This window comes from Ammospiza caudacuta, chromosome 4 (genome assembly GCF_027887145.1).
Source record: "Ammospiza caudacuta isolate bAmmCau1 chromosome 4, bAmmCau1.pri, whole genome shotgun sequence".
In the NCBI taxonomy this organism is placed as follows: Eukaryota; Metazoa; Chordata; class Aves; order Passeriformes; family Passerellidae; genus Ammospiza; species Ammospiza caudacuta.
This window is the reverse complement of record NC_080596.1, coordinates 6,989,331-7,012,288: the sequence shown is the minus strand read 5'-3', so window position 1 is coordinate 7,012,288 and position 22,958 is coordinate 6,989,331. Positions and strand designations below refer to the sequence as shown.

General features: G+C 38.3%; 1 protein-coding gene across 3 annotated transcripts in view; it reads left to right on the top strand.

The window, feature by feature from the left end:
• The window catches only part of LOC131556639 (uncharacterized), a 57,638-nt gene that overhangs the window by 18,953 nt on the left and 15,727 nt on the right, over positions 1 to 22,958 (top strand). For 2 of the 3 annotated variants that reach the window (XM_058803390.1, XM_058803388.1), the window contains exons 11-14: positions 2,834 to 2,945; positions 6,131 to 6,233; positions 17,528 to 17,567; positions 18,554 to 18,605. In XM_058803390.1, coding sequence (XP_058659373.1) covers positions 2,834 to 2,945; positions 6,131 to 6,233; positions 17,528 to 17,567; positions 18,554 to 18,605 — 307 coding nt within the window. The remainder of the gene's footprint in view (positions 1 to 2,833; positions 2,946 to 6,130; positions 6,234 to 17,527; positions 17,568 to 18,553; positions 18,606 to 22,958) is intronic. The other variant, XM_058803389.1, reaches the window with a different exon arrangement.

Genomic DNA, 22,958 nt, shown 5'->3' with positions numbered 1-22,958 from the left:
TTATTGAGGAACAAGCTGTGGTTGAGATTAAATTTTATTAGATACCAGAGATAAACCCATGTGAAACTAGTTTTCAGCAGCTTTCACAGAACTTTTTAATGAAAAACCTTACTGATATGAAATATAGGAAGTTTATTGAGTTGGTGTTTAAAACATGCTTTCTAAAATGTGACCCAGTGATTTTTGTTTTTTTTTCTTAGGACAGAGTTACAATTCTAAGACAGAGTGATAAACTTTCAGTTGTGTTGTCCTGCCAGTTTATTTGGGCATGGAGGAATTCCTCTTAAATATAATTCCATATCAGGAATCTCTCAGTGCTTATTCCAGTAGCTCCAGTCTTTCTAGTTAAGAGATCTATTTCCTTGTGCCATGTTTTATATAAAGCTTCTTCCCCATCCTGTTGTAGACTCCTGCAGAACAGTCAGAAATCCAAGGTTTACTGTGAACTTGGAGTGATCATTCATGTGCCTGTGTGCAGCACTGTGGTGAAAGAGTTGTCTGACTTCCCTCAAGAGATATGGCAGATAAGAGCAGGCTGATAGGGGCTGTGGAATTGCAAATGCTAAAAGCTCCTGTCCAAGAGCTATTGAGAAAATCCAATTATAAAAAAAAACCATCAGAAAGTGGCCAATATGAAGACTCGGAGCCTCTGGAAGGCCATCTTTCTGGAACCTAGATGTTTATTTTAGGAAAAAAGTAGAATGTTTTGTTTTCTATTTCATATTTGCTTTTGGACATTATTTCAGACTGGACTATATGTGTATCTTTGAATGAAACAGATTGTAGTGCTGCTGCTATCTCTGACATCTAGAAAATTAATTCAGCCTGTATACTGGGCTCTCTTGCATAATGATCAGAGGAAAGCTGAAGTGAGGTACTTGAGGGCTGATTAACTGGTGTGAAAAGTGGCCTGTAGCCCATTAGGCATGCTAGTGGGCTAGTTCTCTGTTTTGAAAATTACAGTATACACATTCTGCATCTCAAATGTAGTCTTAAACAGCTTAATATGTGGAATTGTTTCTTTGACACAGCAAAAGATTGGTGTATGTCAGCCCAGATAGAGAATAAGAATTAAGCTGTTCTGATCCCTCTCAAAGGATGCTCTGTGAGCAACTGTAACTGTTTCAGAAACGTTAACGTAAGGTTTTCTTCCTGGTTTCTGTTCATAAAATCCTGGAATTGTCAAGGTTGGAAGAGACCTTTAAGATCAGCAAGTCCAACCATCAACTCAGCTCCATCACTGTAATCCCTAAATCATATCACCCAGCACCAGATCCAGACATCTCTTAAACACCTGCAGGAGTGGTTACTTCACCACCTCCTTGGGAAACCTACTCCAGTGCGTGACAACTTGAACAGTGGAAACTTTTTTTTCTGATACCTAATCTGGATCTCCCCTGTCTCAGCTTAAGGCCATTTCCTCTGCTCCTCTCACTGCAGGCACAGTAGAAGGAGCTGGCCTCGTCCTCAGTACACCCTCCTTTTATGTGTAGCCTTTTTCCAGGCTGAGCACCCCTAGCTCCCTCAGCCATTCCTTGTAAGACATGTTTTCTAGACCTTTTACAACCCTTATTGCCCTTCTATGGCTGTGCTCCAGCACCTCAGTGTTCTTTCTAAAGTGAGGGGCCCAAAACTGGACGCAGGATTTGAGGTGTGGCCTCACCAGTGCCGAGTACAGAGGGACAATCACTGCCCTGGTCCTGCTCGTCACACCATTGCTGATCCAGGCCAGGATGCCACCGGCCTTCGTGGCCTCCTGGGCACACGCTGGCTTGTGTTCAGCTGCCTGTCAGCCACCATGTGAGAGTCTCTTTCTGCCAAGCAGCTCTCAGGCCACCCTGGCCCAGACTGTGGTGCTGCCTGTGCTTGCTGTGACCCAAGTGCAGGACCCAGCACTTTGCCTGAGTGAACTTCATGCAGTTGTCTTTAGGCCATTGATCGAGCCTGTCTGGGTCTCTGTTTCAAGAGAATGTTCTAAGGATGTGTTCTTTCAACTACCCAGCTTCCAGTCTGTTCTAGGTTAAGTTCTGTCCAGTAGTTGAGTGGCAGCAAGTGCAGAAGAAGGCGCACAAATTTAATTGCTTCATTGATACAGATCAAATTAGTTGTTAACCTAAGACATTGAACAGCTTTGGCAGCTTGTAAGATGACTTACTTTACTTCTTTCATGTGTGCTTCTCCTTTTACTTGTTTATTCATTATTGAAAGCAGAAGGGATTTGGCAATATGTGTGTGAAGAAGTCTTGAAATATCTCTGGTGTACTTCTATGTTCATGATTCTTTGTTGCATTATTAACACAGGAAAGGGCTAAAAATGACCCACAGAATGTATTTTCAGCTGTAGTATCTGTAGCTGTAATGTTTGTAGATATATAAATTTATATATATCTAATAAATAATAAATAATTAAAATAATTTAAAATAACTTAGTACAGACACAGTTTGCAAATTCAGTTGCCTTAAATGAGATTGTCTTATTTTTATCTCGTCAAAGATAAAGGTGGACTCATTTCTATTGTGTGAACACATTTCCATCTCTTTACAGCAATTAAAAAATTGTATCTTGTATTTATGTCTTGTACATTGCTTCATTATTGCTGTGGTTGTTTATGACAACAGTGATAGATTAGCAGCATGTTCAAAATGTTCCACCAAAGCAAAAAATGTTACTTGTTTCACCACGCAAAATATATATCCTTAAAAATTCCAGTATTTCAACTGATAAAGTCTTTTATACAGCTGTTTGACAAAGTTAACTTCTGTGGTCCACACAGGGCTACTTCAGATAATCATTTTGAGACCGTTTACTAATAAAAAAAATCATTTATTGCAGGACTCGTCTTATTTTCAGTCAGCTTGGGTATGAAGATTACAGTGCAGTTAACATACAGGTTTTAGGGTCTGAAGATACATATGGACCTCATGCTAGAAGGAGTATAAAAGGTGTAAGTATGCAGTGGAGTGTTCTTAAACTTTTACTGACCTCTTTTAATCTTTCCATATTGTTATCTTTTCCACAACTTTAAAGGAAGTCATTATCATCTTGGGAATTTCACCCCTTCATGTTACAAAGAATTCACTGTCACTACTTAATGTAGAAAATTAACAGTGACAAGGTCTTTGCAGTATTGGGTCTTCCAGAAGCACTGATACAAAATCTTACAAAAATGTTGTTGTACTTTGTTCTGATGATCTCCTAAAGAAATACCATATTATAATAACTTCTGTGGCATAGACTTAAATTGCATTAGATGTAATGCAAAAAGACCGCACTATAAATATTGCAGTCAGGAAATCTCAGCATTTATGTTGCCTGCACAACTTCAAAATTTTCTGTGAGTACTAGATATAGTACTGAAGAAATAATCTTCAGCTATGTAATTCTGCACTGTGAGTGCTTATATAAGAATATGAATGATGGCCATAGCCACTGCAGCTGTGATATCCATGGTCTGTTTTCCTAATCTAGAGAATGAAAGTCCTTTTTAAAGAAGGAAGACTGTAAATCATGTCCTCACTTAGACACAGTTTAAATATTTAGACAGTTTAGTTTGTTCCAAAACAGTAGCATTTAATTCTTCTTTGTCAGTGGCAGCCTTGCAAAACTCTTAAGGTACGCGTGGCAAAACTCAGCTCTGAGTTTCTTACTAGTGCTGACATTTTATCCAACAGTTTGTATCTAAAGGAAATGTGAATGTGGTGTGGAGAAGGACAGTGGACTTCTTACTAGTGAAATTGAGTGTTCTTAGAAATTGGTCAAGTAATAGCTGCAGCAATTAATTTCAGTGCTTGAGTTTCAATTCCCTTCAGCAAAGCAGCAAGAGTTGCCTCCTGAAGACTGAGCTTTATAATGTGGTCTCTTTCGTTTTAGGACCATAAAACCTGCAATTTTAAGTGTCTTACAAAGAGTGCAGAATCAAAATTTTGAAAGAGAGGAACAGATGTTCCAGATGTTCAACTTGTCTGTGTTCAGTTTGTACCAACTCCTGATCATTACACAATGTAATGTATTCTTTAATTGAATTGTTGTATAGGAAGTTCTGTACGAAGTGAATAATGAGTTGAAGTAGAGCAGTTTCTCCCTCCTGATTGTTCAGTTTGCCTTGCTTATAGTACATTAAAGAAATTTTTTCAGTGGAAGAGTATTTTTAGTACTTTCTGTGTTTCCAGCCTCAGTTCCCAGCTCTTATATTAAAAGTAAACAGAGTGTTATCACCATTGTATGTGCTTCCATCCATGCCTGAAACAGGATGTGAGAGCTAAGGCTGAAATACAGGAAATCAGACTCTATTGCCTTTCATGCCTCCTCCAGCATTTTAGAAGAAGCTAGCCAGGGGAGCTTTCATCTGGAAAGCAGCCATGGTAGTTTGAGAAAAAGGACTGGGGAGTGGAGCTGGCTTTTCCATTTAAAATACAAAGTCATAGAATCCCAAGGAGAACATTTACTCATTGGGGCTTCAGGTAGGGATAGTGTAGTCACAAACACTCTTTCTTACAGTGTCCCTCCATGCAAATTTAGACCTGGTTATTTGGGTTACAAATCACGGTACTCAAAACCAGAGCCATACTATGTTAAGCAGTATATTCACACATAAGGAAAATAGTTCCTGCTTTGAAAGTTCTGCTACCTAAATTTGAAGCAAAGAAGCAAATATGTACATGAATACCAAGACAGGGTAAGTTGAACAATACTTGGAGCTCAGTGTTGATATGTGGTGTGGCTGGACTACTTCCCATGCACATCTGTCATACTGGTGCAGTGGTTAGCCTTTGCAGCTGTGAAATCACTGTGTCTCCCAGCCTTAGGTAAGCCTCTAGTCTGAGCTGCTGTGTGGAGGATTGACTGTTCCTGACAACACAAAATACCCTTGAGAAATAGGAAAGGGTGGCAAGCGCTTCTTTTTCTCGGACTTTGCTGCCTGTCACTCTTGATAGCACTTTGTCAGTTAGACAAAGGGACCTGAATCAGCCCTGAGTACTTTTAGTGATATTTGATTTTTAGTATCCTCTGTTCTGTTGGGGAGGAAGGAGTTGTGACAGTGAGTTTGTGGTTTGGAAATCTGGGATATGTTTCATGTAAGCTGTTTTTTAATAGTACATCAGGCATTAGAGTTTGTGGCATAGAAACTGTATATGTTCTGTTAATTTTCTGCTAACCCATTGTTAATTGATTTCCATGATATTGTTGAGACTTTGTTTTGCTGGTTTTTTTTTGTTTTAATTCTGATACAGTAAGATTAATTTCTTCAGCCTATATATATATATATACCAGTTTTAATACTGAGTTCATCCACTTCAAAAGGATCCAGCTGATTTTCGTAGACATTTTTATCTTGCCTTTGCAGGCAAGGAGGTAAAATGGAACTTTAAATGGAATCTTGATTATATGGTACAGAAAGCAGATGTGAATGCATGAGGATGTTTTCTTGCAAGAATGTTTCCAGTTGATTATTATTTGTAGTAATTTAATAAATCTTTTGATAGCTTTAGGAAGACTGAATGTTAAAATTCTGCACTTGTTGGGTTGTATGGCTCTATATTTTTTATGTATTGATTCCAATGGTAGAAATGAGAGACAGTGCTCATCTGCAATGACAGGTGTTTTGGCTAGAGTAGGGAGCACATTTGGTTTATCTTTAGTGGGAGCATCTGCTCTTCTCTCTGAAAACATGGTGGTTTTTACAAGTTCTGTTCTCACATTTATCTCCCAAGGATTAGGTTTGAATTCTTTTCTGTGGACAGATCTGCTTCCTTCTTGATGCTAAGAGAAGTGAACCTGGCTCTCTAACTTGTCCCCAGAGTACTTTCAATGCTCTTAGAATAAGAGCAAACTTTGTTTGCCAGTTCCACTGACAGTGAAGCCACGAATTTGGTATTGTTAGTTACAGTACTTGATTCTTGGAGAATGCTGGAGAACAGGCACAGTGCCGTAGTGACTTGAAATACCCAATAGTTGATTCCATGGTATTCCAAAATAAAGATAATGAAAAGCTGGCAGCAAATGATAGTGATGGTGGATAAAAAGTCACCGAATGATTTAACTCAAATACTGAGCTAGAGTTATTTTTCAGTTTTGTAAATTTAACCAATGTTCTGCATCTAAGCTAATCTAATTTCAACCTTTTTGAAGCAGGGACCTCGGGAAGCTGTTATTTGGCTTGCTGTACACCATAAACAAAGAGAAGCTGTAGAAATCTTCTCCAAAGAGATTGCACCAGCTGGAACTGGCATGGGTAATTATTCATATAATCTAAGAATTTTCAAGTTATTTTTTCTTTTTATTCTCTGAGCATGACTAGCACCCAAAAACTTGGTCATATTAGGCTTTCTTATGTTGTTCATAGTGAATTAATAATTTTTAAAGGTGTATAAGCTCGGTGTAGAAATGCAACAGACATTAGCAGAATGATAAAATGAAAGTCCTCAAAGTTCACCTTTATATTCCTTTTAGATTCTTTATTCTTCCCGTGCTGCTACTGTTCCATCCTATTTTTTTCCTTTTCCTCATCCATCTGTTTTCCTACATGTGACTGCACTGATGTGCAGCAGTGATTTACTTTTTTTACCATGTTCCTAAAACTTAGTAATGCTATTAGACTTTGCTGAGTGTTACTCAACTGGCAAAAATATACTGTGTCCAACTATAACACTGCAGTTTAGGAAGAGATGTGCAGTTTGAGAGTTCTGAAGGTTCTCTTCATACTTCATTATCTGGTGTTGCTACAAAGGATTTTTATTGATGCTACTGTACTTTCAACTGTTTAATGTATAGCTGCTTGTGTAAGTAATAACAAGATTCAGGTATAATTTAAAAAATTTAATACTGCAGTGATGGTGCTGACAATCTGCATCTTAATTCCCATTGCGTATTAAATACCCAACTTAACTCATCCTGCAGTATGAAGTCTAACCTCAAATTATTCAATCCTCAGAATTTGATTTTGTGATATATTGCAAGATTTCTTTTTGAATTGATGTGTGAGGTAAAATCTAACCACTAGAATTTGATTAAGTCCATCTTAATTTTGAGGGTATATTTTTAATTATTGGCTTGAAGGTCACGTAATGTGAAATGATCTGTGCTTCTATCACTTGCCAAATGTTTGTTCCAAAAAAGGGCACATTTTTTTTTTATAAATGTCATTGGTTTCTCTAAATTTTCTGGGGCGACCTACTGTGTGATTATTTTGAGCAAATTTTTTTCTTTTCTACTCCCAAGTCCTTAGGTGTCACCACTATAACTATCTGAGTTCTAGCTCTTTCATGTGTTCTGTGCATAAATCATGAGTACTCATCCCACTTCTATTATCCATTCTAAAAGAATTTAAATTTTGACAGCCTAATTTGAGGACCAGAGTTTAGATATTTTGCAGTGGCTTCTGCATATCTTAATGAAGACTATATCTAGGATTTACATAGATCTTCAAAATTAAATTCCATGGGCTTCACCTCAAACTCTGAAGTTCCGTAGCAAATCTAAAATACTGATTAATGGAGGACTAGTTAAATGTTGCCTTGCAATTAAGGAATGAATTTTTTGCCAGTTGGTTAAAATTTGTGCAGAAGTGTGCACATTCTCACATTCTGTGTTTATAGTCTTTCAATTTGCAGAGAACAGTTTAATGCAGGTTGGGGTTTTCTTTAAAGCTGTATTTATAGAGACAAGGTCAGCACATGGTCCTTTTTTCTTTTTTTTTTTTGTGTCTACAATAAAGAGATGATCATGTAGAATTAACTGTAAATACTCATTGAGATAATAGTTTAAAATGTTGCTGTTCTGAAGGCTGATCAGCAGGTCAGCATTTACCATAGATGTAAGTTGCTTATAAAGACTTGAAGTTTTCGTTATGAATGAAGGACAGTATTTTCAGTTGGACCAAACTATCATATCTGTAACTAGTTAGGAAATCATAACTGAAGTAGTTTCTCCTTTTTCATAGTGATTTCTCCATAGCAGACCAAGAAAGTAAAAATACATTCTTATTATTTATTCTGTGCATGCATAGACAGTGCCCTAGAAAACATCCTGTTGAATTAAAGAAAGCTGTGTGGATTTTAAAATCATTGCTTTTCTGGAAGGTCCAGAACTAATGGACCTGTACTTGTCTCTCTATTCCTAATCTGTGCTTCTTTTATAAAGCAATTGCTGTGTATTTAAACCTTGTTTAAAGTCTGAAAGTGTTGGTTTTATTAAGGGTTCGATTTTTTGCTTTTACCACTGATCTTTCTAGAATGAAAAAGTGAAAAATCTGCCTACGTGGGTTGGGTGAAATATGCAGAATTGAAATTGAGTTACGGTAACATGTGAACATCTGTGCCTTAAGGTGACTGGCAAACTTTCAGTTCTTGTTATCAGGGCTTTCAGTGATGAAACAAATGCATTCCTATGTGGAATAGGTTAGGCAGTCTGTGTGGATGATGGTTGGAGTGCTGAGCTTGTTTCCAAAAGGAACAGTTTAAGCTTTCTAGAATATCCTGTAGAAGTTTTTCTCAGAAAAAAAAATCTGTTTCAATTCTTAGAGCTGCTGCTAGTGACCAGCAGTGGGAAAGAGGCTATTTCTGGAATCATCCAAGGCATCTGGTGATAAATAGCACTTATCCTTGCCAGGTACAGGACTGCAAAAAGGGTTTTGGCCTCCATGACAAAAATGACTACTGTCAAAGGCTATCAGGGCAGTTTACTGACATGCTTCCAAGTGCATAGTCATTCTTTATTTTTAATTTGTGGAAGATATACTGGAACTGCTTCATACAGTCACTTGTTTCAGTTGCTGTTGTGTGGTAAATTTCTGTATTACCTGTGCCCGTAAACTCTTACATAAGCAGAGAAGGGTCAGATTTGGGATCTGAATGCTTAGTAAGCTACTTGTTGGTGTGGAGTATGTTTAAAGCTGTGATTAAGAAGAATGTTTTTAATTTTCTTTCTTCAGTGAGATTTAGAATTTTGCAACACTGCCAAACAGTAATTAGTGGAGTACTAATAACTGCATCAGCTTAACGATGCTTAATTTCTGACAGAAGTGTGGAATTCCAGACCTTGCTGTGAAGAGCAGAACAAGGAATTCTTGATGCTTAATTGTCTTAAAATGGGCAGGTCCACAAACAAGACTTGTAGGGATGGGTGAGTGATCTTGGGAACAGAAGCCAGAACTATGACTGTTGAGATTTTTGTTGTCCTGGGTGAATTCTCCAGTAACAGCACCTGGTGTTCATTTCGCTTCCCCTTTTCCCTGAGCTTCTTCCCTCCCTTCTATTTGACTAGGACATTTTTGGAAATTATTACAATTCTCTGGAATGTCACAGCTTCAGGGAGGGGCGGAGCATGCCCCATGGCAGTATGGTCACCCTCATGAGAGGGTCAGATTGTCCACAGGCAGAGAGCCCAGAACTTGAGCCTTGCATGCCCTGCGCAAGTGCTCTGGGCAGTGAGTACCTGAGGTCCCATTCTGTACAGTGCTGCACCACTTTTTCTCACTGGACATTGAATAAAAATAGCTGCAGCTGCTGTCTCTTACATGGATAGAGCATGTCTGTCAAATGTGGCTTTGTGCGTTGCACATGGATCTGTGTGATGTAACTGCAGGTGGCTTTGTTCTGCCAAAATGGTGGCAGCTCTGGGGATACCCACCGAGTGAGATTTTAAGCATGAGTGGCTTTTCCATATGCAAATCCTTTAAACAGTGAAGTCCTGTGTTTCAAAGGTGGCCAGCTTGGTCATACACCTCCCAACTCTCCCATGTTAGTTCACTTCCAGGAGGTGAGATAGTGACTATGAGAGTCATTGCAAATAAACCTTCTTTCTTTTTCTGCATATCCTTTTAATGAAGTATTGGAATTAAAGTAGAACAGAGGAAGAACAGAGGAAAAGCAGAAACAAATTACAAATCTTTTATAATTGACACCAGGGAGGAAGGAGAAGTTGATGACTTGTAAAGTGATGTCACCTGAACTGAAACACTTTGTTCCATTACTTTTGGACATTTAAGAGTGACCTTTAAAAAACAAAGTACACTTTTAGATCTGTACTGGGAAAAAAGGAAATATTTTCTCTTCTGCTTGGAGTGTTTATAGTGGTTGAGGAGTACTGTTTCTAACTATATTCTTCTTTCCCAACAGTAGCAGTTTGGTGCTTGTCACTCTGAAGCGCTGTGTAGGCGGTTGTACAGATAATAATCTTCCTTTGTAGCACCTTTCATCCAAGAACCTTTAGCAAGCTGTGTGAAGATGATCAGCTAAGCTTTCTAACATCTTAGTAGCATTGGAAAGTATTCTGTCTGCTTTACAGATGGTTTCCTGAGATAGTGAAAAAAAGCATAAGCACAAAAGAATGTGAATCAAGAGTCCTTGGTTCTGCTTTCCCTGTAAGAAATGCTGAAGAGCAACTCCACCAGTATTTAAGGGGACCAAAATTTAAGTTGGCTAAAATTTAAGAATGAGGAGAAGAGAGATTGAGAAATGAGATTTGATGGTTCAGAATAAGTGTGAAGAGTCACAAGAGCTCCTGCTGCATCTTTTGTAGTGAAATCCAGAAGCACTGTCACTTCTGGTGTTTCATCAGGTGATTTAAGCCTGCTAGTCACTACTTGTGGAGTTGTCAGCTGGAGTTGGTTGGTAGTTTTTTTTTGGGCACTATCTTAATATGAAAATTACAATTTGTATGTAAAATAGGTGTTGATTTCTTTAATAATCAGTCCTAAAAGCTACTTTTGGTGTTTTTCACTTAGGCTGAATTTAAATCACTTGAGTAAAAATGTTTTACCTATTGGCTTGATAAACTTTGGAGGGAGTTTTCAGTTGGGGCTTTTCAGATTTTGCAGGGAACAACAGTAAAATTAAAATAACTTCTTTTCCTTCCTGTAATTAAAAATCACATCATAATAATTTTGTTGAGGAGTGATCTTCAGAATGCTTCACTTCAGAGACTTAAAACTGGATGTTAGGTCTTGAGTATCAGATGTGCTTTTTAGTAAATTTAGTCTTAATGTCAGTATTTAGTAACTTCTGACTTACTTTGCAGCATGTGACTTTTGGATATGATATAATTTTTGGGAATTGGTATATGTCAGGGATAATAAAACTCAGGTCTCATGAAAGGAGAGCATTGCATAGCTTCTGATCAGTTTAAGAGTGCTTAAATTGATTCCTCCCCTCTCCCCTCCACACTAGTAGAACCATCTAAAGGCATTGTGCTGATCTGAAATTCCCAGTTTCTTATGAAATTGTATCCTCTGCATAAAAAGGAATGCTGTCTATATGTTGAAATGGGCTGAAACCTGTGTTTGTGCTCTGCAGTATATGCAAGGAGTGAGACCTGCAAGAGGGAATTTTGAGATGTTGCATTTTTCAAGAAGCTTCTATAGTCAGTAATGAATGACTGAGATTTTCATAGTTATTCCCTGACTTTTTTTCCTAATTCTTTTTCAATTCCCGTTGTAAAGCCCAGCAGGATACATTGGCATACTTTCACAGAAATTGTTGTGAAGTATTAATAAAACTGCAGATGAGGCACTTAAGCCCAGAGAAGAATTTGAAGTTACTGTATATAGACATGTCATGTTGGAGAGTGATTTGTTGTTTATTTTCTGTTTGGAATGGAAGACATTTATTGTAAACTTCTGTTGAGTGTGGTATTTAGTTCACAAGTTCAAATGCTTAATCAGTTTTCATTTAGATTATGCTGCTCTGATGAACTTAAAGGGATACATACTATTAAAAAAAAGGCCAAGCACACCTTATCCCATCTTTCAATATTTTTTTGCAGTTAATACTTGAGTTTAACCTTTTAATTGATAAAATTATTCTTTGTTTAGTCCTCAATAGTCTGAAAGTTGATAATGGCGAGGTTTTTTTTTATCAGCAAGCAGCAGGTTTGGTTGGCTTTATGCATCTTGGTCTCCTGAAAAAAATAACTTTCAATCTGTTTGTACCGTTCTGTCCTAATAGTGGGGTCTTCACAGGTATGCTGTTAAGTGAGATTCCTATGCTTGGCAGTGGAGAATCCTAGGCACATAGACTCAGATTTTTAAATCTGTAGTAACCTATGGGAGTTCAGTGCAGTTCTACAACATTCAGTCCATAGAAGTTCACCCTCACTTCAAGAGAGCTAGCAAACACAGACTTGGTTTGTGTTACTCAGTGAAAATCTCTTCATTATGTACAGTCCAGTCAGCCAAATGGTTAGAATTTAAATAATGTCTGTTGATTCAATGTCTTTATGTCATCTTCTTTAATTCAGATACTTTATTCTGAGTGAAATGCAGTAGCGAAGAGGCTCAAGAAGAGCCTTACTGTGGGAATCTGGTGTTTATAGTTTAACGGGGGTTCAGTAGCTAAGAAATGTTTTACTAATAGCTGAAATCATGTGCTGACCCTTATTTCACATTAAAATGACCGGAGTTTGACACTAAGATGACAGCTGGTTAATACAACTTGAGATTTTAAAGTGCTTGAGTATATGTAAATATTTTGACTGATGTCCTGAGTGTGTTGGAAGATACTTTTAGAAATGTCCTTGTTGTAGCAGTTTACTGCAGTCCCTGGTTTTTTGAGAATAATAGTGCAGAAGATAAACTATCTGCTGTTTTCAGAGGACATAGATAGAATAATTAAGAACGTACAATTGACCCCTGCAAAAAAAGGCTGTATGCATTTTGTACTGGCGCTCAACCATATTGTAAGAACTGCTGAGTATAAAACCTGAGACTTCAGATTTCTCCAGTGTGATCACTAAAAAATAATGCTTGACAAGTGGACTACTTTGTCTGGTTTTATATATAAAAACCTATTTGATTCCTTAGAATGTGTGGTAAATACATTAATAACCTATTGGTTGAGCTGATTCAATCACTGGAAGTGTAAGGGTCAAAAGCTGAATGCTGTTCAGCAAGAGACATTGCTGTATCTTGAAATTCTGTGAAACTTCAAAAAAAAGCCCTTAAGTTTAATAAAACTTAAAGTGCTTGAAGCTTTTTAGATTACAAGTAGTTGGAGCATTTTCATGCTTTTTTACTCCAAAACATTTTACAAAATGCTTCATGCAGTCTAGCATCCTTTGTATATTGCATAATGTTTTATTCTGTGGAAAAATATATGGAATTCTACAGAAGGGGTTTTTTTTTGACAGAAGTGGATTAAAGAATAAGTAGTAATTATCCAAAATTAGGTGTGACCATTCAAGTAGGATTGGAATAGGATAGAGGGAATACTAAGGAGGCAAAACATCTGGCTTTTCTGCCATTTGTAAATCTAGTGGTGAATAATGAGAGTTGGAAGGAACGAGGCTTGTTTTGCTGGAAATTTGCATCTCATAGGTTGATTACAAGTTCCAACCAGGGTGTTTTCTGCTGTAGGGCATTTTACAGGGCATGGTATATATGATATAGATTATAAGGTATTAGAAGATGGTGGTTCTACATATTGAAATAGGTGCTTATTTGGGCTAATTTTATGCATCTTTTATCAGGGCTGGTTATCAATGGATCCATTCCCCTGAATTTCCCCAACTGAGGGCAACACTGGTTTTCCCAAGTACTCTTTAGTTTGCTTGATACCTCTGCTCATGAAATTTATCATGTTTTCTTTTCCAGCACATCATATGGGATTTTTAGAAGAATTTGTATTTGCAAGTCCATCCACAGAAGGGTTTTACAGGGTGAGAAAATAAAAAAAGATTAAGAGGCAGCTGGAGAGATAAAACATACATGGGAAACCAGAAATTGTCAAGCTTTTGTAGCAAGGACTGTGTCCTGATTGGACTTCACCTCGTATTATTTACATGGATATCTGTTCCTACATCTCTGCTCACAGGGAAGTGCCAGTCATGTGATGTTAGTGTGCTTTGGTATTCTTGAGATTCCTCTCCATCCTTCATATTTTGATCAAATTTGTCATTGGACCCAAAATGTGGGAGTCTGCAGGTGTGCTGAAACAATCATGAACTAAGGAAGAAAACCTGACAAATAATTAAGTATATGGATGTATATACACAGACGATAATGGTTTAGTTTTTGTAAGATAATTGGGCTGAAAATGTGTAAGACATAAAGTAGACTAGAGGAAAGGAGTCATAAAATGAGAAGACAGGATAAGACTGTATGAAAAATTGTGAAGATTAATGAAAGAAATGCACTTTCTAACTAATAATATATTTATTGAATAGATGCAGTGTCGCAGACATTTCTCCACAGAAATCTTTCCTTTTGGATTTCTGTGTCTTTGGGAGGCCAGAGGTCTCTGAAGACAAGGTAAACAATTATTATCAGCTGCTGTGGAATGCAATAGGATTCACCTTGATTGGCTCATTTTCTATGTTTATAATTAAGGGCCAATCATCAGTGCAAGCCAGGGGACTGAGTCCCTGGACACAACTTTGTTGTGGATTTTTTTCTATCTATTCTTAGCTTAGCTAGCAGCTCTGCAAACCTCTCTCTATATTCTATTAGTATAGTAATAATGTATTATATATCATATATTAATAAATAAGCGTTCTGATCAAGATACAAGATTCACCGTCTCTCTCTCACCAACTGCGACCCACACAGGCCGCTGTAATAGATGCAGTGCAGATTTAAACCTTTAAACACAGAGTCTGAAGGAAGAGTCCCGTACCAGAGCTTAGTCACCTAGAAAGGAGTATGTTTACTATTCTTACTGCCTTAAGTTTTTCCAACTGTGCAATATATTTGGGAGTTAATAAAAAACAGTGGAATCCCAGTGGTGTTATTCCCAGTACTCATTGGTTTAAAATGCCCAGCCACCTGGAGAATTTGTAGTTCTTAGGCTTGGTCCCCAGCCACTGTGAGAAAATAGAAGGCTTTTGGGTCAAAATAAGTGTCATGATACTCAGTTTGACACCAAAAAAACACTGTACCTACAGATGAACAGGATATGGATGCATTGAAAGGAAGGTCTCCCATCTAGAGGTAATCACTCCAATCTGCAGTGCATCAGTTTTATGCCATTCTGAGGCACAGAAGCTGGCAGAGAGTGGTGGTGAGTTCATTGGCTTGAAGTGAAGCAACATGTTCAAGAGGTTCAGTGGTAGCAGAGGAGACAATACTTTTATCTTCCTTGAGGCACTAAGGAATGGAGCTCTGGTGACAAAAAGTGGTCATGTGAAGTTTCTGCGAAAATAGATCAAGAGCTTCAATTTAGCTGAGAATCTTAGGGATTTGAGACTGCATTTGAGACTGATTGATATTCTTAACAAGTAGGACAAATTGTTTGTGTTATTGTAGATAAAGATAAGCCTTTCCAGAAAGGAGGGAGAGCATCTGTACAGATATTTAAACAGGCAGTGCAACATAAGCATAAATTCCAGCATGAAGACATATTTTTATAAGTTTTCTTGGGGACATCCAAGGCAATCATATTTAATTAGCAGAAGGTAGATCTAAACATGGTGACAAGGTTCACTATTTCTTGGTTGTACTACACCTTCCATTGCCTTCTTTTGGTTTACTGGAGGAATGTAATAGGAATCTGAGACCTGGGTTGAGGTGAGGTGTAGTGCTCGTGTGCTGTTTACAGAATTAACAAACTGGTTGTGGCTTACAATCAGTAATTGAAGATTTGCTTTGTCTTCTCTGCTTGAGCCCTAACTAGGAATTTCATATAGATAAAAATTAAATTTGACTTTATATTGCTTCCATCATATTTATATTTACATAAACAATAATCATAGCGTAGAACTTTAATATGTTGCTCCTGGGATGTTGGTGCAACACTATTATAGTTTTGCACAAAGGTATAACTTTGCTCTGCAGTTGTAGGGATGGCTGTAGTAGCTCCAAAGACAGATATGCTGTTACAGTAGCTTGTGCTCCTGAACTTCAGAAAGACCAACAGAAGAAGGTTATCCTAGCCTCAAGGTGTGAGCAATTGCTGCTCTTACTTGGACTGTTTTCTTGTCTTTGTTGAGAACTACTTTGTTGTAGAAGTCAAGGTCCCTTGTGTGAAAGCAAGCAAATGAAGAGCTTTCTTTAAAAGCTTTCAGGAAGTTGAAATTGATGTTGGAGCAAACTCTGGTATCCTTAATGAGCAGTTCAGCTGCCTAGCAGGAAGTGACCCATATGACATCCACAGATAATGTAACTAGCTTTATGGACCCGTATTTCCAACTTGACCTTACCATATCCACCCTCCTTCCCCAGCAACCTAAATAAACAAACTAGGCACATAATTTAATAAAATCTCTGCATCTGGTTTTGTTGCTGAGTGGCAGTTCTGCTTGAATGATTGCACAGGTAAGATATATAGGGCTGAAACCTCACTGGATTATTTAAAATTGTGTAATACTTACGTAAGGAATTCTTTTGTTTTCTGTCTGCCACCACATTTCTTTTTAGCAGTACATAGTGAGCAGGAGATGGTTGTTTGTGATGCTGTTTCTTTTGAAGGTTTCTTTTCTGTGTACTATAAAACATTATAGACTTTTTAGGGGAAGTCACTTCTGATGAGCATGAGTATGGCAAGGCTGTGTAATCTCTGCTGCCACTAGTATGTGTCCACATTGACAAGGCACTGAATCCGAGCTAAGGCAGCCTGCTGTGGAGTAGAGCTCATCACTATTAGCTCTAGTATCACAACAGCACAGTTACCTGGCTTTTAGCTTGCTTGGAGCACTAACTGAGAACATTCACACCTGCAGAAAGTCTGAAGCCCTTTTTAGCCAGAATTAATTTGGCCAAATATACCATGTGGGCAGCTTTCCACAGCATTTTTTTTAAAGGCACTGCTTACCACAGTTGTTAATTAATTCCTAGGCTGATGTAATGTATGCGTTTTACTGTTTCTTTCCCCTCCTGTTTGGAGCTCTGATGCATCATGTGTTCCTGCTGTCCATGCCAGACAGAAGGATGAGAAGCTATACTCAGGATGAGGAGAGCAGAACCGTTTCTTTCAGAAATACTGAGCTGGGCAGATGGGTTTAATGACAGAGCCTGGCAACCTGATAATACAGTGCTGACTTACCACAGATCTGGGCTCGTGCCTTAAACTCCTGAATTGCCTCTGTACTACAGAGAGAGAATGGGATCTGCACTACTCAGCACCTTAAAAAAGCAAAGTTAGTTTAAAGGCTAGAGAAAGTGATTCAAATTTAACAGTTAATCTACACGAGCAAAGTCATTAAATACTAAAAGAAACCATGGTGCATCAGAATTTTTTCTCTGCTTTCTTTGAAAGTAAATAAAACAAGAATGACAAAAAAACTAAGGCAAAGTTCTTTTTTATCAAATGTGTTACCTCCCTGGCATTCGTATACAAAGTATTTGGAAGAAGATTCTAAAGATTTAGTTCACACTTTGCACATTTAATTTTTTTTTGTTAAAATTCACAGTTACGTGTTTTGCCTTTTAACTTGTATAAAATGTTCAGTTTTGTCAATTTATGGGAATGTATGTAATAAATGCAGAGATTTCCCTGCATTTATTAAAAATGGATCAATTCAAGCTGCGGTAAGCTGCAAGCTCTGATGTTTTGAAGAAGGCTTTAACCATTCTTTTGTGAATTTAATTTCCTTTTCCAGCCCCTGGCCTCACTGCAATTGTTGGAGGGCGCCCCAGAGTGTAAGTTAACTCCTGACCATTAACTTGTTGTAATGTGTGATTATAATGTTCCTACCAGTCACCATCACAAGCTTCCCCAGCTTGGGACAGCAGCCACAGAAGCAACTAAATCTTCCTGTGTCACTGTGCTTAATAACTGATAACAGGATATGTATGCAAATAGTAAAATTCTTTATTGAATTAAATGTGAGTTATTTAGTTTCTGATCAGCTCATAGCAATGTCTTTGCTTAATGAGCTGTAGGGAAAGCTTGAAATGTGACTTTGTGGCAAGGCAGCAGCTCAACCACATTAATACATGCAAATTTCTGGACCAGTTTTCTCTTGTAGTTGGTAGTTTGGAATATGGGCCCACCAAATTTAAATTTGTATGAGTTGACTTCACCTAGAAATGTAAGGTCAAATGCAAAAATATCCCACAAAATTTTAGCATGAAACCATTTCATGACTGAGCTGAACACAGCAATATTGAGCATGTTTAGAAAAATTGGCTTGATTCACTTTCTTTCTAGATATGGCTAAAATCTTGTGCTGATTTATAGCCTCACCTTTTGATGCTTATTCATCTAAAACTTTCCTGTCATTTAGCAAATGCTGCACATGAAGGTGGGAGAAGAACCTGTGGCTGTATTTCCAGTAGCCCTGTGTAGCTGGCCTAGGTATCAGTGTGGGGCTAAGGGCAGTGTAGTAGACTTCAATGTCAAGAAGTACATCCTTTGTCAAGAAAATATTTTTGCTGTTTTGCCTACTTTTCCTCAGTAAAATTTTCTTCAGTTTTAAACAAAACCTTACATTCCTAATAATGGAATTTAGGGAGTTTTTACACTCTTCAGGCTTTCCAAAGTTTGTTGAAAAACCATTACTAGACATGGTTGAATGGATTTAATTTCCCGTGTTTGGTATATGAATAGTCCAAAAGGTGTATGATCTGCAAGTTCCATTAATTTCTAGGTAAATGCATTTATGCTTGTTGTTTTGTATGTCTAGGTCTCCAGTTTTGAAGCCATTTTTCTTCTATTATCCCAAAAGCAATGTTCAGGTAAGACCTACTGCCTAAAGTCTGAGTTCTGTTTTCTTGGAAGTAATTTGAAAAGTCCTGCTGATTCTGGCATTTTTTGATGACTTTCAGTAATAAAACTGCAAAGTAGTCTGGTGACTTTGATTAAAAAATATTTCCTGAGAGACTGATGTTACTCACACAGAATGTTTTGCAACAGTTGAACGTGCCAACCTTCCATTTTAATTACTGCAAATTTTGAAACATCTTACATCAAAACTGAGGTTCTCTTTTCAGGTTCCTGGAATTGTAGGTTTGAATTATTTTTACTGCATTTGCAAAGAGTGCTTAAGAAAATTGTAGACTTTTTTGGAGGTTAATGGAGTCTCTTTAAGGAGTAAGCAGTTGGGTGTTCAGAGAATGGAACATTAATCTTGTGAACTTGGTCACTTCTTGTGAGTTTTTGGGGTGTGGTGTATTTTGTGTATAGTACTGGAAATAAATACTAAAATCATTGCATTTCCTCTGATTGGCAGGTTTATAACAGGTCTATAAAAATAGTAGTAATTTCTATTCTTGCCTGTATTACAAAACCTGTCAAATTATGAAAGCCAGTGCTACTATTGTGCTGTCATGGAGGAGCCTGTGACTCTGTGCCCCTGTTTAGTTCTCAGCAATAGTTTCTTTCAGTCCAAGAATTCACAGTTCACATGTATAGGTGGCCTAGGTGAGACATTGCAGTGTAAGATGACATGTTCATCCAGGGCCTACTTCTTTTCTGTGATGCAGATACCCCTGTCTAGTTCAAAGATTTCAAGATAAACTTGAAGAAATTGCTTTTGCTGAAACCATAAAGTGCTTGCATTTATAAACATTGTCTCTGTTCTTCTGTCAGGTATTGAATTTATCATTTGGAAACTGCAGACAAAACTGGATATATGCCTTTCTTTTTCAAGTAGCTTGTACCTACTGCATTTCTCTCATGCCAAGGCATCCTAATACTCAGTAAAAGCCTTCTCACCCATCCTCTGTCAAGAAAGTGACCCAAGGCTGGAATGTTGGTCTATGCTAGGCCACAGGTATTGTGACCTAACAGGTCACAGGTTGGTCAGCAGGCTTCTGCTTAGGGTGGCTCTGGGAAGCTTTGGGAGCACAGGCAGCAAGTGAAAAAGTGGGCAGGGGGGAGCAAACAAAACAACACGATCAGAAAGGGACTGTTTTGTTTTCATTCTTTAACGTTCATATAGTGCTTAGCACAACCAGCCCTATTCTTTAAGTAGTATTCTTCATTAAAGGAAAATATTTTCATTTCACAGCTTTATACAGAGGATGCAATTTAGTTATTAAATCTAAGTTAATTACAAACTCTTCACAGTGGAATAACATCAAAGAAACCCCCACCTTTCTTGTTGTCTAAAGTTGAATTACTTACTTTGATCATCACTTATGTGTTGCCTTATACAAATGGCTTGTCTTTGCCAAGTTTAGTGTGACATTATTATCTTTATGGAAGTTTAGTCTACCAATGTCTTGTTCAAATTCAGTATTAACTAACTTAATTAGCACTGTGTTCCAGACTTGGTAAAATGCTGATGAGATTAAGCAGTAACCTAATTTAACGAGGAAAGTGTCTCATTTACTCTTCCCAATACAGAAAATCAGAGTCCTTGCTCTGTGTAACTAATCTGATAGAGGCACTGCTATGCTGTCAGCAAAATGCAGTGTGTCTTATCACTGTTGTCCTGCAGTAATATTGAGGGTAAAAACGGGGTGTGATTCAAGTCCTTGATTCAACATTCTAGCTGTATTTTAAAAAATATTGCTCAGTAAGAGATTAGAGTGAGTATGGCATGAATTAACTGATTTTCTAAATTAGAAGTTCAGTTACAAAGAGTCTAGTTTGTTTAGATCAGCATTTGACCTAAAACTAAAAAAAATTCCATAAGCAGATTATGAGTTATGTTAACATTGCTACAGTGGGTTCTTTTCTTTTGTGTTAGGTAACAGCTTTCTGGATGTCAGTTTGGATTCAATGTCTTGTTTGTTGTTTCCACTGCTTTTATGCAATTGTACTGATTTTATCATAGATCACCAGTGATTTCAGTTCACCAGTTCAAATAGTAGTTGTTTTCCATGTGTGCTTTGAAGGTAACCTAAAACTTTTACATAGGGAGAAATTGCAGCAAAGCTACAGAAGGCAAGTTGTTATTAGTTATTCTTTAAGGACAATCTTAAGAAAGAGTGCTGAGTAGAGTTATTTTGCATTTTCTGTCAACTGAGCACTAATAGCTGCTGCAGCTAAGTTCATTTATATTGTTTTGTTCTGGAAGTTTAACCTGACTGTGTCTGAATCTTTCATACTGGGAGTCCTCCAATACAGATGTAATGAATGCCATTATTCACTTCCATCCCACTTCTTCATGTCCTATCTGTGGTCCCACAGGTAAAACTGAAGGGTAGCCTGCTGTGTGTGTACTTTCTACATCCTTCCTCTTGATCAAAAGGATGATTACTGTTAAAAGCTGAGATACTGCTCCATATATATATCTGGGAGCGAGACATTTTTTTTCCCCCATGTTGTTGGAGGTGTTGAGCCACTTGATCCATGGCTGGTACCTCTGTCTCTCTCAGGTCATTGCTGCCAGTCCCTTGGGATACAGTGATGATGTGCTGCACACAAATTGCTCTCCTGTGGGTCACGGGAATTGGGCTTCATCTGGATCTGACCTGACTAATTGCACATTAGTTAAGTCACAATAAATCATTACTAGCATGGCTAATTCTTCTTCTTTCAAGAACTGGATTCTTCCCTGTATTGTGGTGCTCTTATCTGGGTGGCATACAGCATTTTCCTTGAAGAGATGCTCTTTTTCAGATCATCTAGTCCCAACCTTCACTGTCATGGGCAGGGATACCTCCCACTAGACCAGGTTGTTCAAGGCCTTAACCAACCTGGCTTTGAATACCTCAGGGATGGAACATCCTTAACTTCCCTGGGCAGATTGTTCCAATGTTTCACCACCCTCACAGTGAAAAATTTCCTCCTAATATCTAAACTAAATTTCCCCTTTTTCAATTTGTACCCATTACCTTTGTCCTGTCACTACTGTTCTTGACAAAGAGCTGCTCTCCAGCTTCCATGTAGGCCCCTTCAGATCCTGGTGAGCTGCTGTGAGGTCTCCACACAACCTTCTCTTCTCCAGGCTCCCTCAGTCTGTCTTTGAAGGGAAGCTGCTCCAGTCCTTTTATGAACTTCATGGTCTCCTCTGGACTTGCTCCAGCAGATCTGTGTCCTTTGTATTTTGGGGACACCAGCACTGTACACAGTCCTCCAGGTGGGGTGTCACAAGAACAGAATAGAGGGGGAGAATCACCTCCTGCAGCTGACTGGCCACACTCCTTTTGATGCAGCTCAGTATTGGGTTGACTTTCTGGGCTGTGAACGTACACTGACGGGTTGAGTTTTCCATCAGCCATCACCCCCAAGTCTTTCTGTGCAGAGCTGATCTCTGAGAAATGGTCTTAAATATCTGTTTAAACTTTAAACAAGACCTGGAACACATTCACAAGACATGAGCCAACAGTGTGCCCAGGTGGCCAGGAAGGCCAGTGCCATCCTGGCCTGTGTCAGCAATAGTGTGGCCAGCAGGAGCAGGGCAGTGATTGTCCCCCTGTGCTCAGCACTGGTGAGGCCACATCTTGAGTCCTGTGTCCAGATCTGGGCCCCTCAATTTAGGAGGGACTTTGAGGTGCAGGAGCACATCGAAAGAAGCTGGCAAAGCTAGTGGAGGATCTGGAGCACAAGTCTCACAAGGAGCAGCTGAGGGAGCGGTGGTTGTTTAGCCTGGGGAATAGGAGGTTCAGGGCAGACCTTATCACACACTACAACTGCCTGAGAGGAGGTGGAGTCACCATACCTGGAGATGTTTAGGAAAGACATAATGTGGCACTTAGGTCAAGTTGACATGGTGGTGTTGGATCATAGGTTGGACTCAATGATCTCAGAGATCTTTCCCAATCTAATTGAGTCTGTGGAGGCATAATGATAGGAACATGCTACTTTGAACATCCCAGGATATTTAAAATTCTCAAGATCTATTATAATTAGGCTGGAGGATAAGAGGAAGGGAAGTGTGTCCCCTCCATGGTCTGAGTTTCCAAAGAGAAAAGGTAAAAGGTGTAATTATCAATGGTTGCTGATAGATGACTCCCAAGTACAGGGATGACAGCAATGCTGAGTGCAAATACCAGATTAGTTTCACAACCAGCAATTATATCATATCATTAGCCAGTGTTACAAAGTACAGCTTGATAACCTCAGCCCAGTTTCCATGGGTGATAAACATTGTAACAGAGAACACATACTGCAAGTAAGGCGGTACATAATTGAACTTA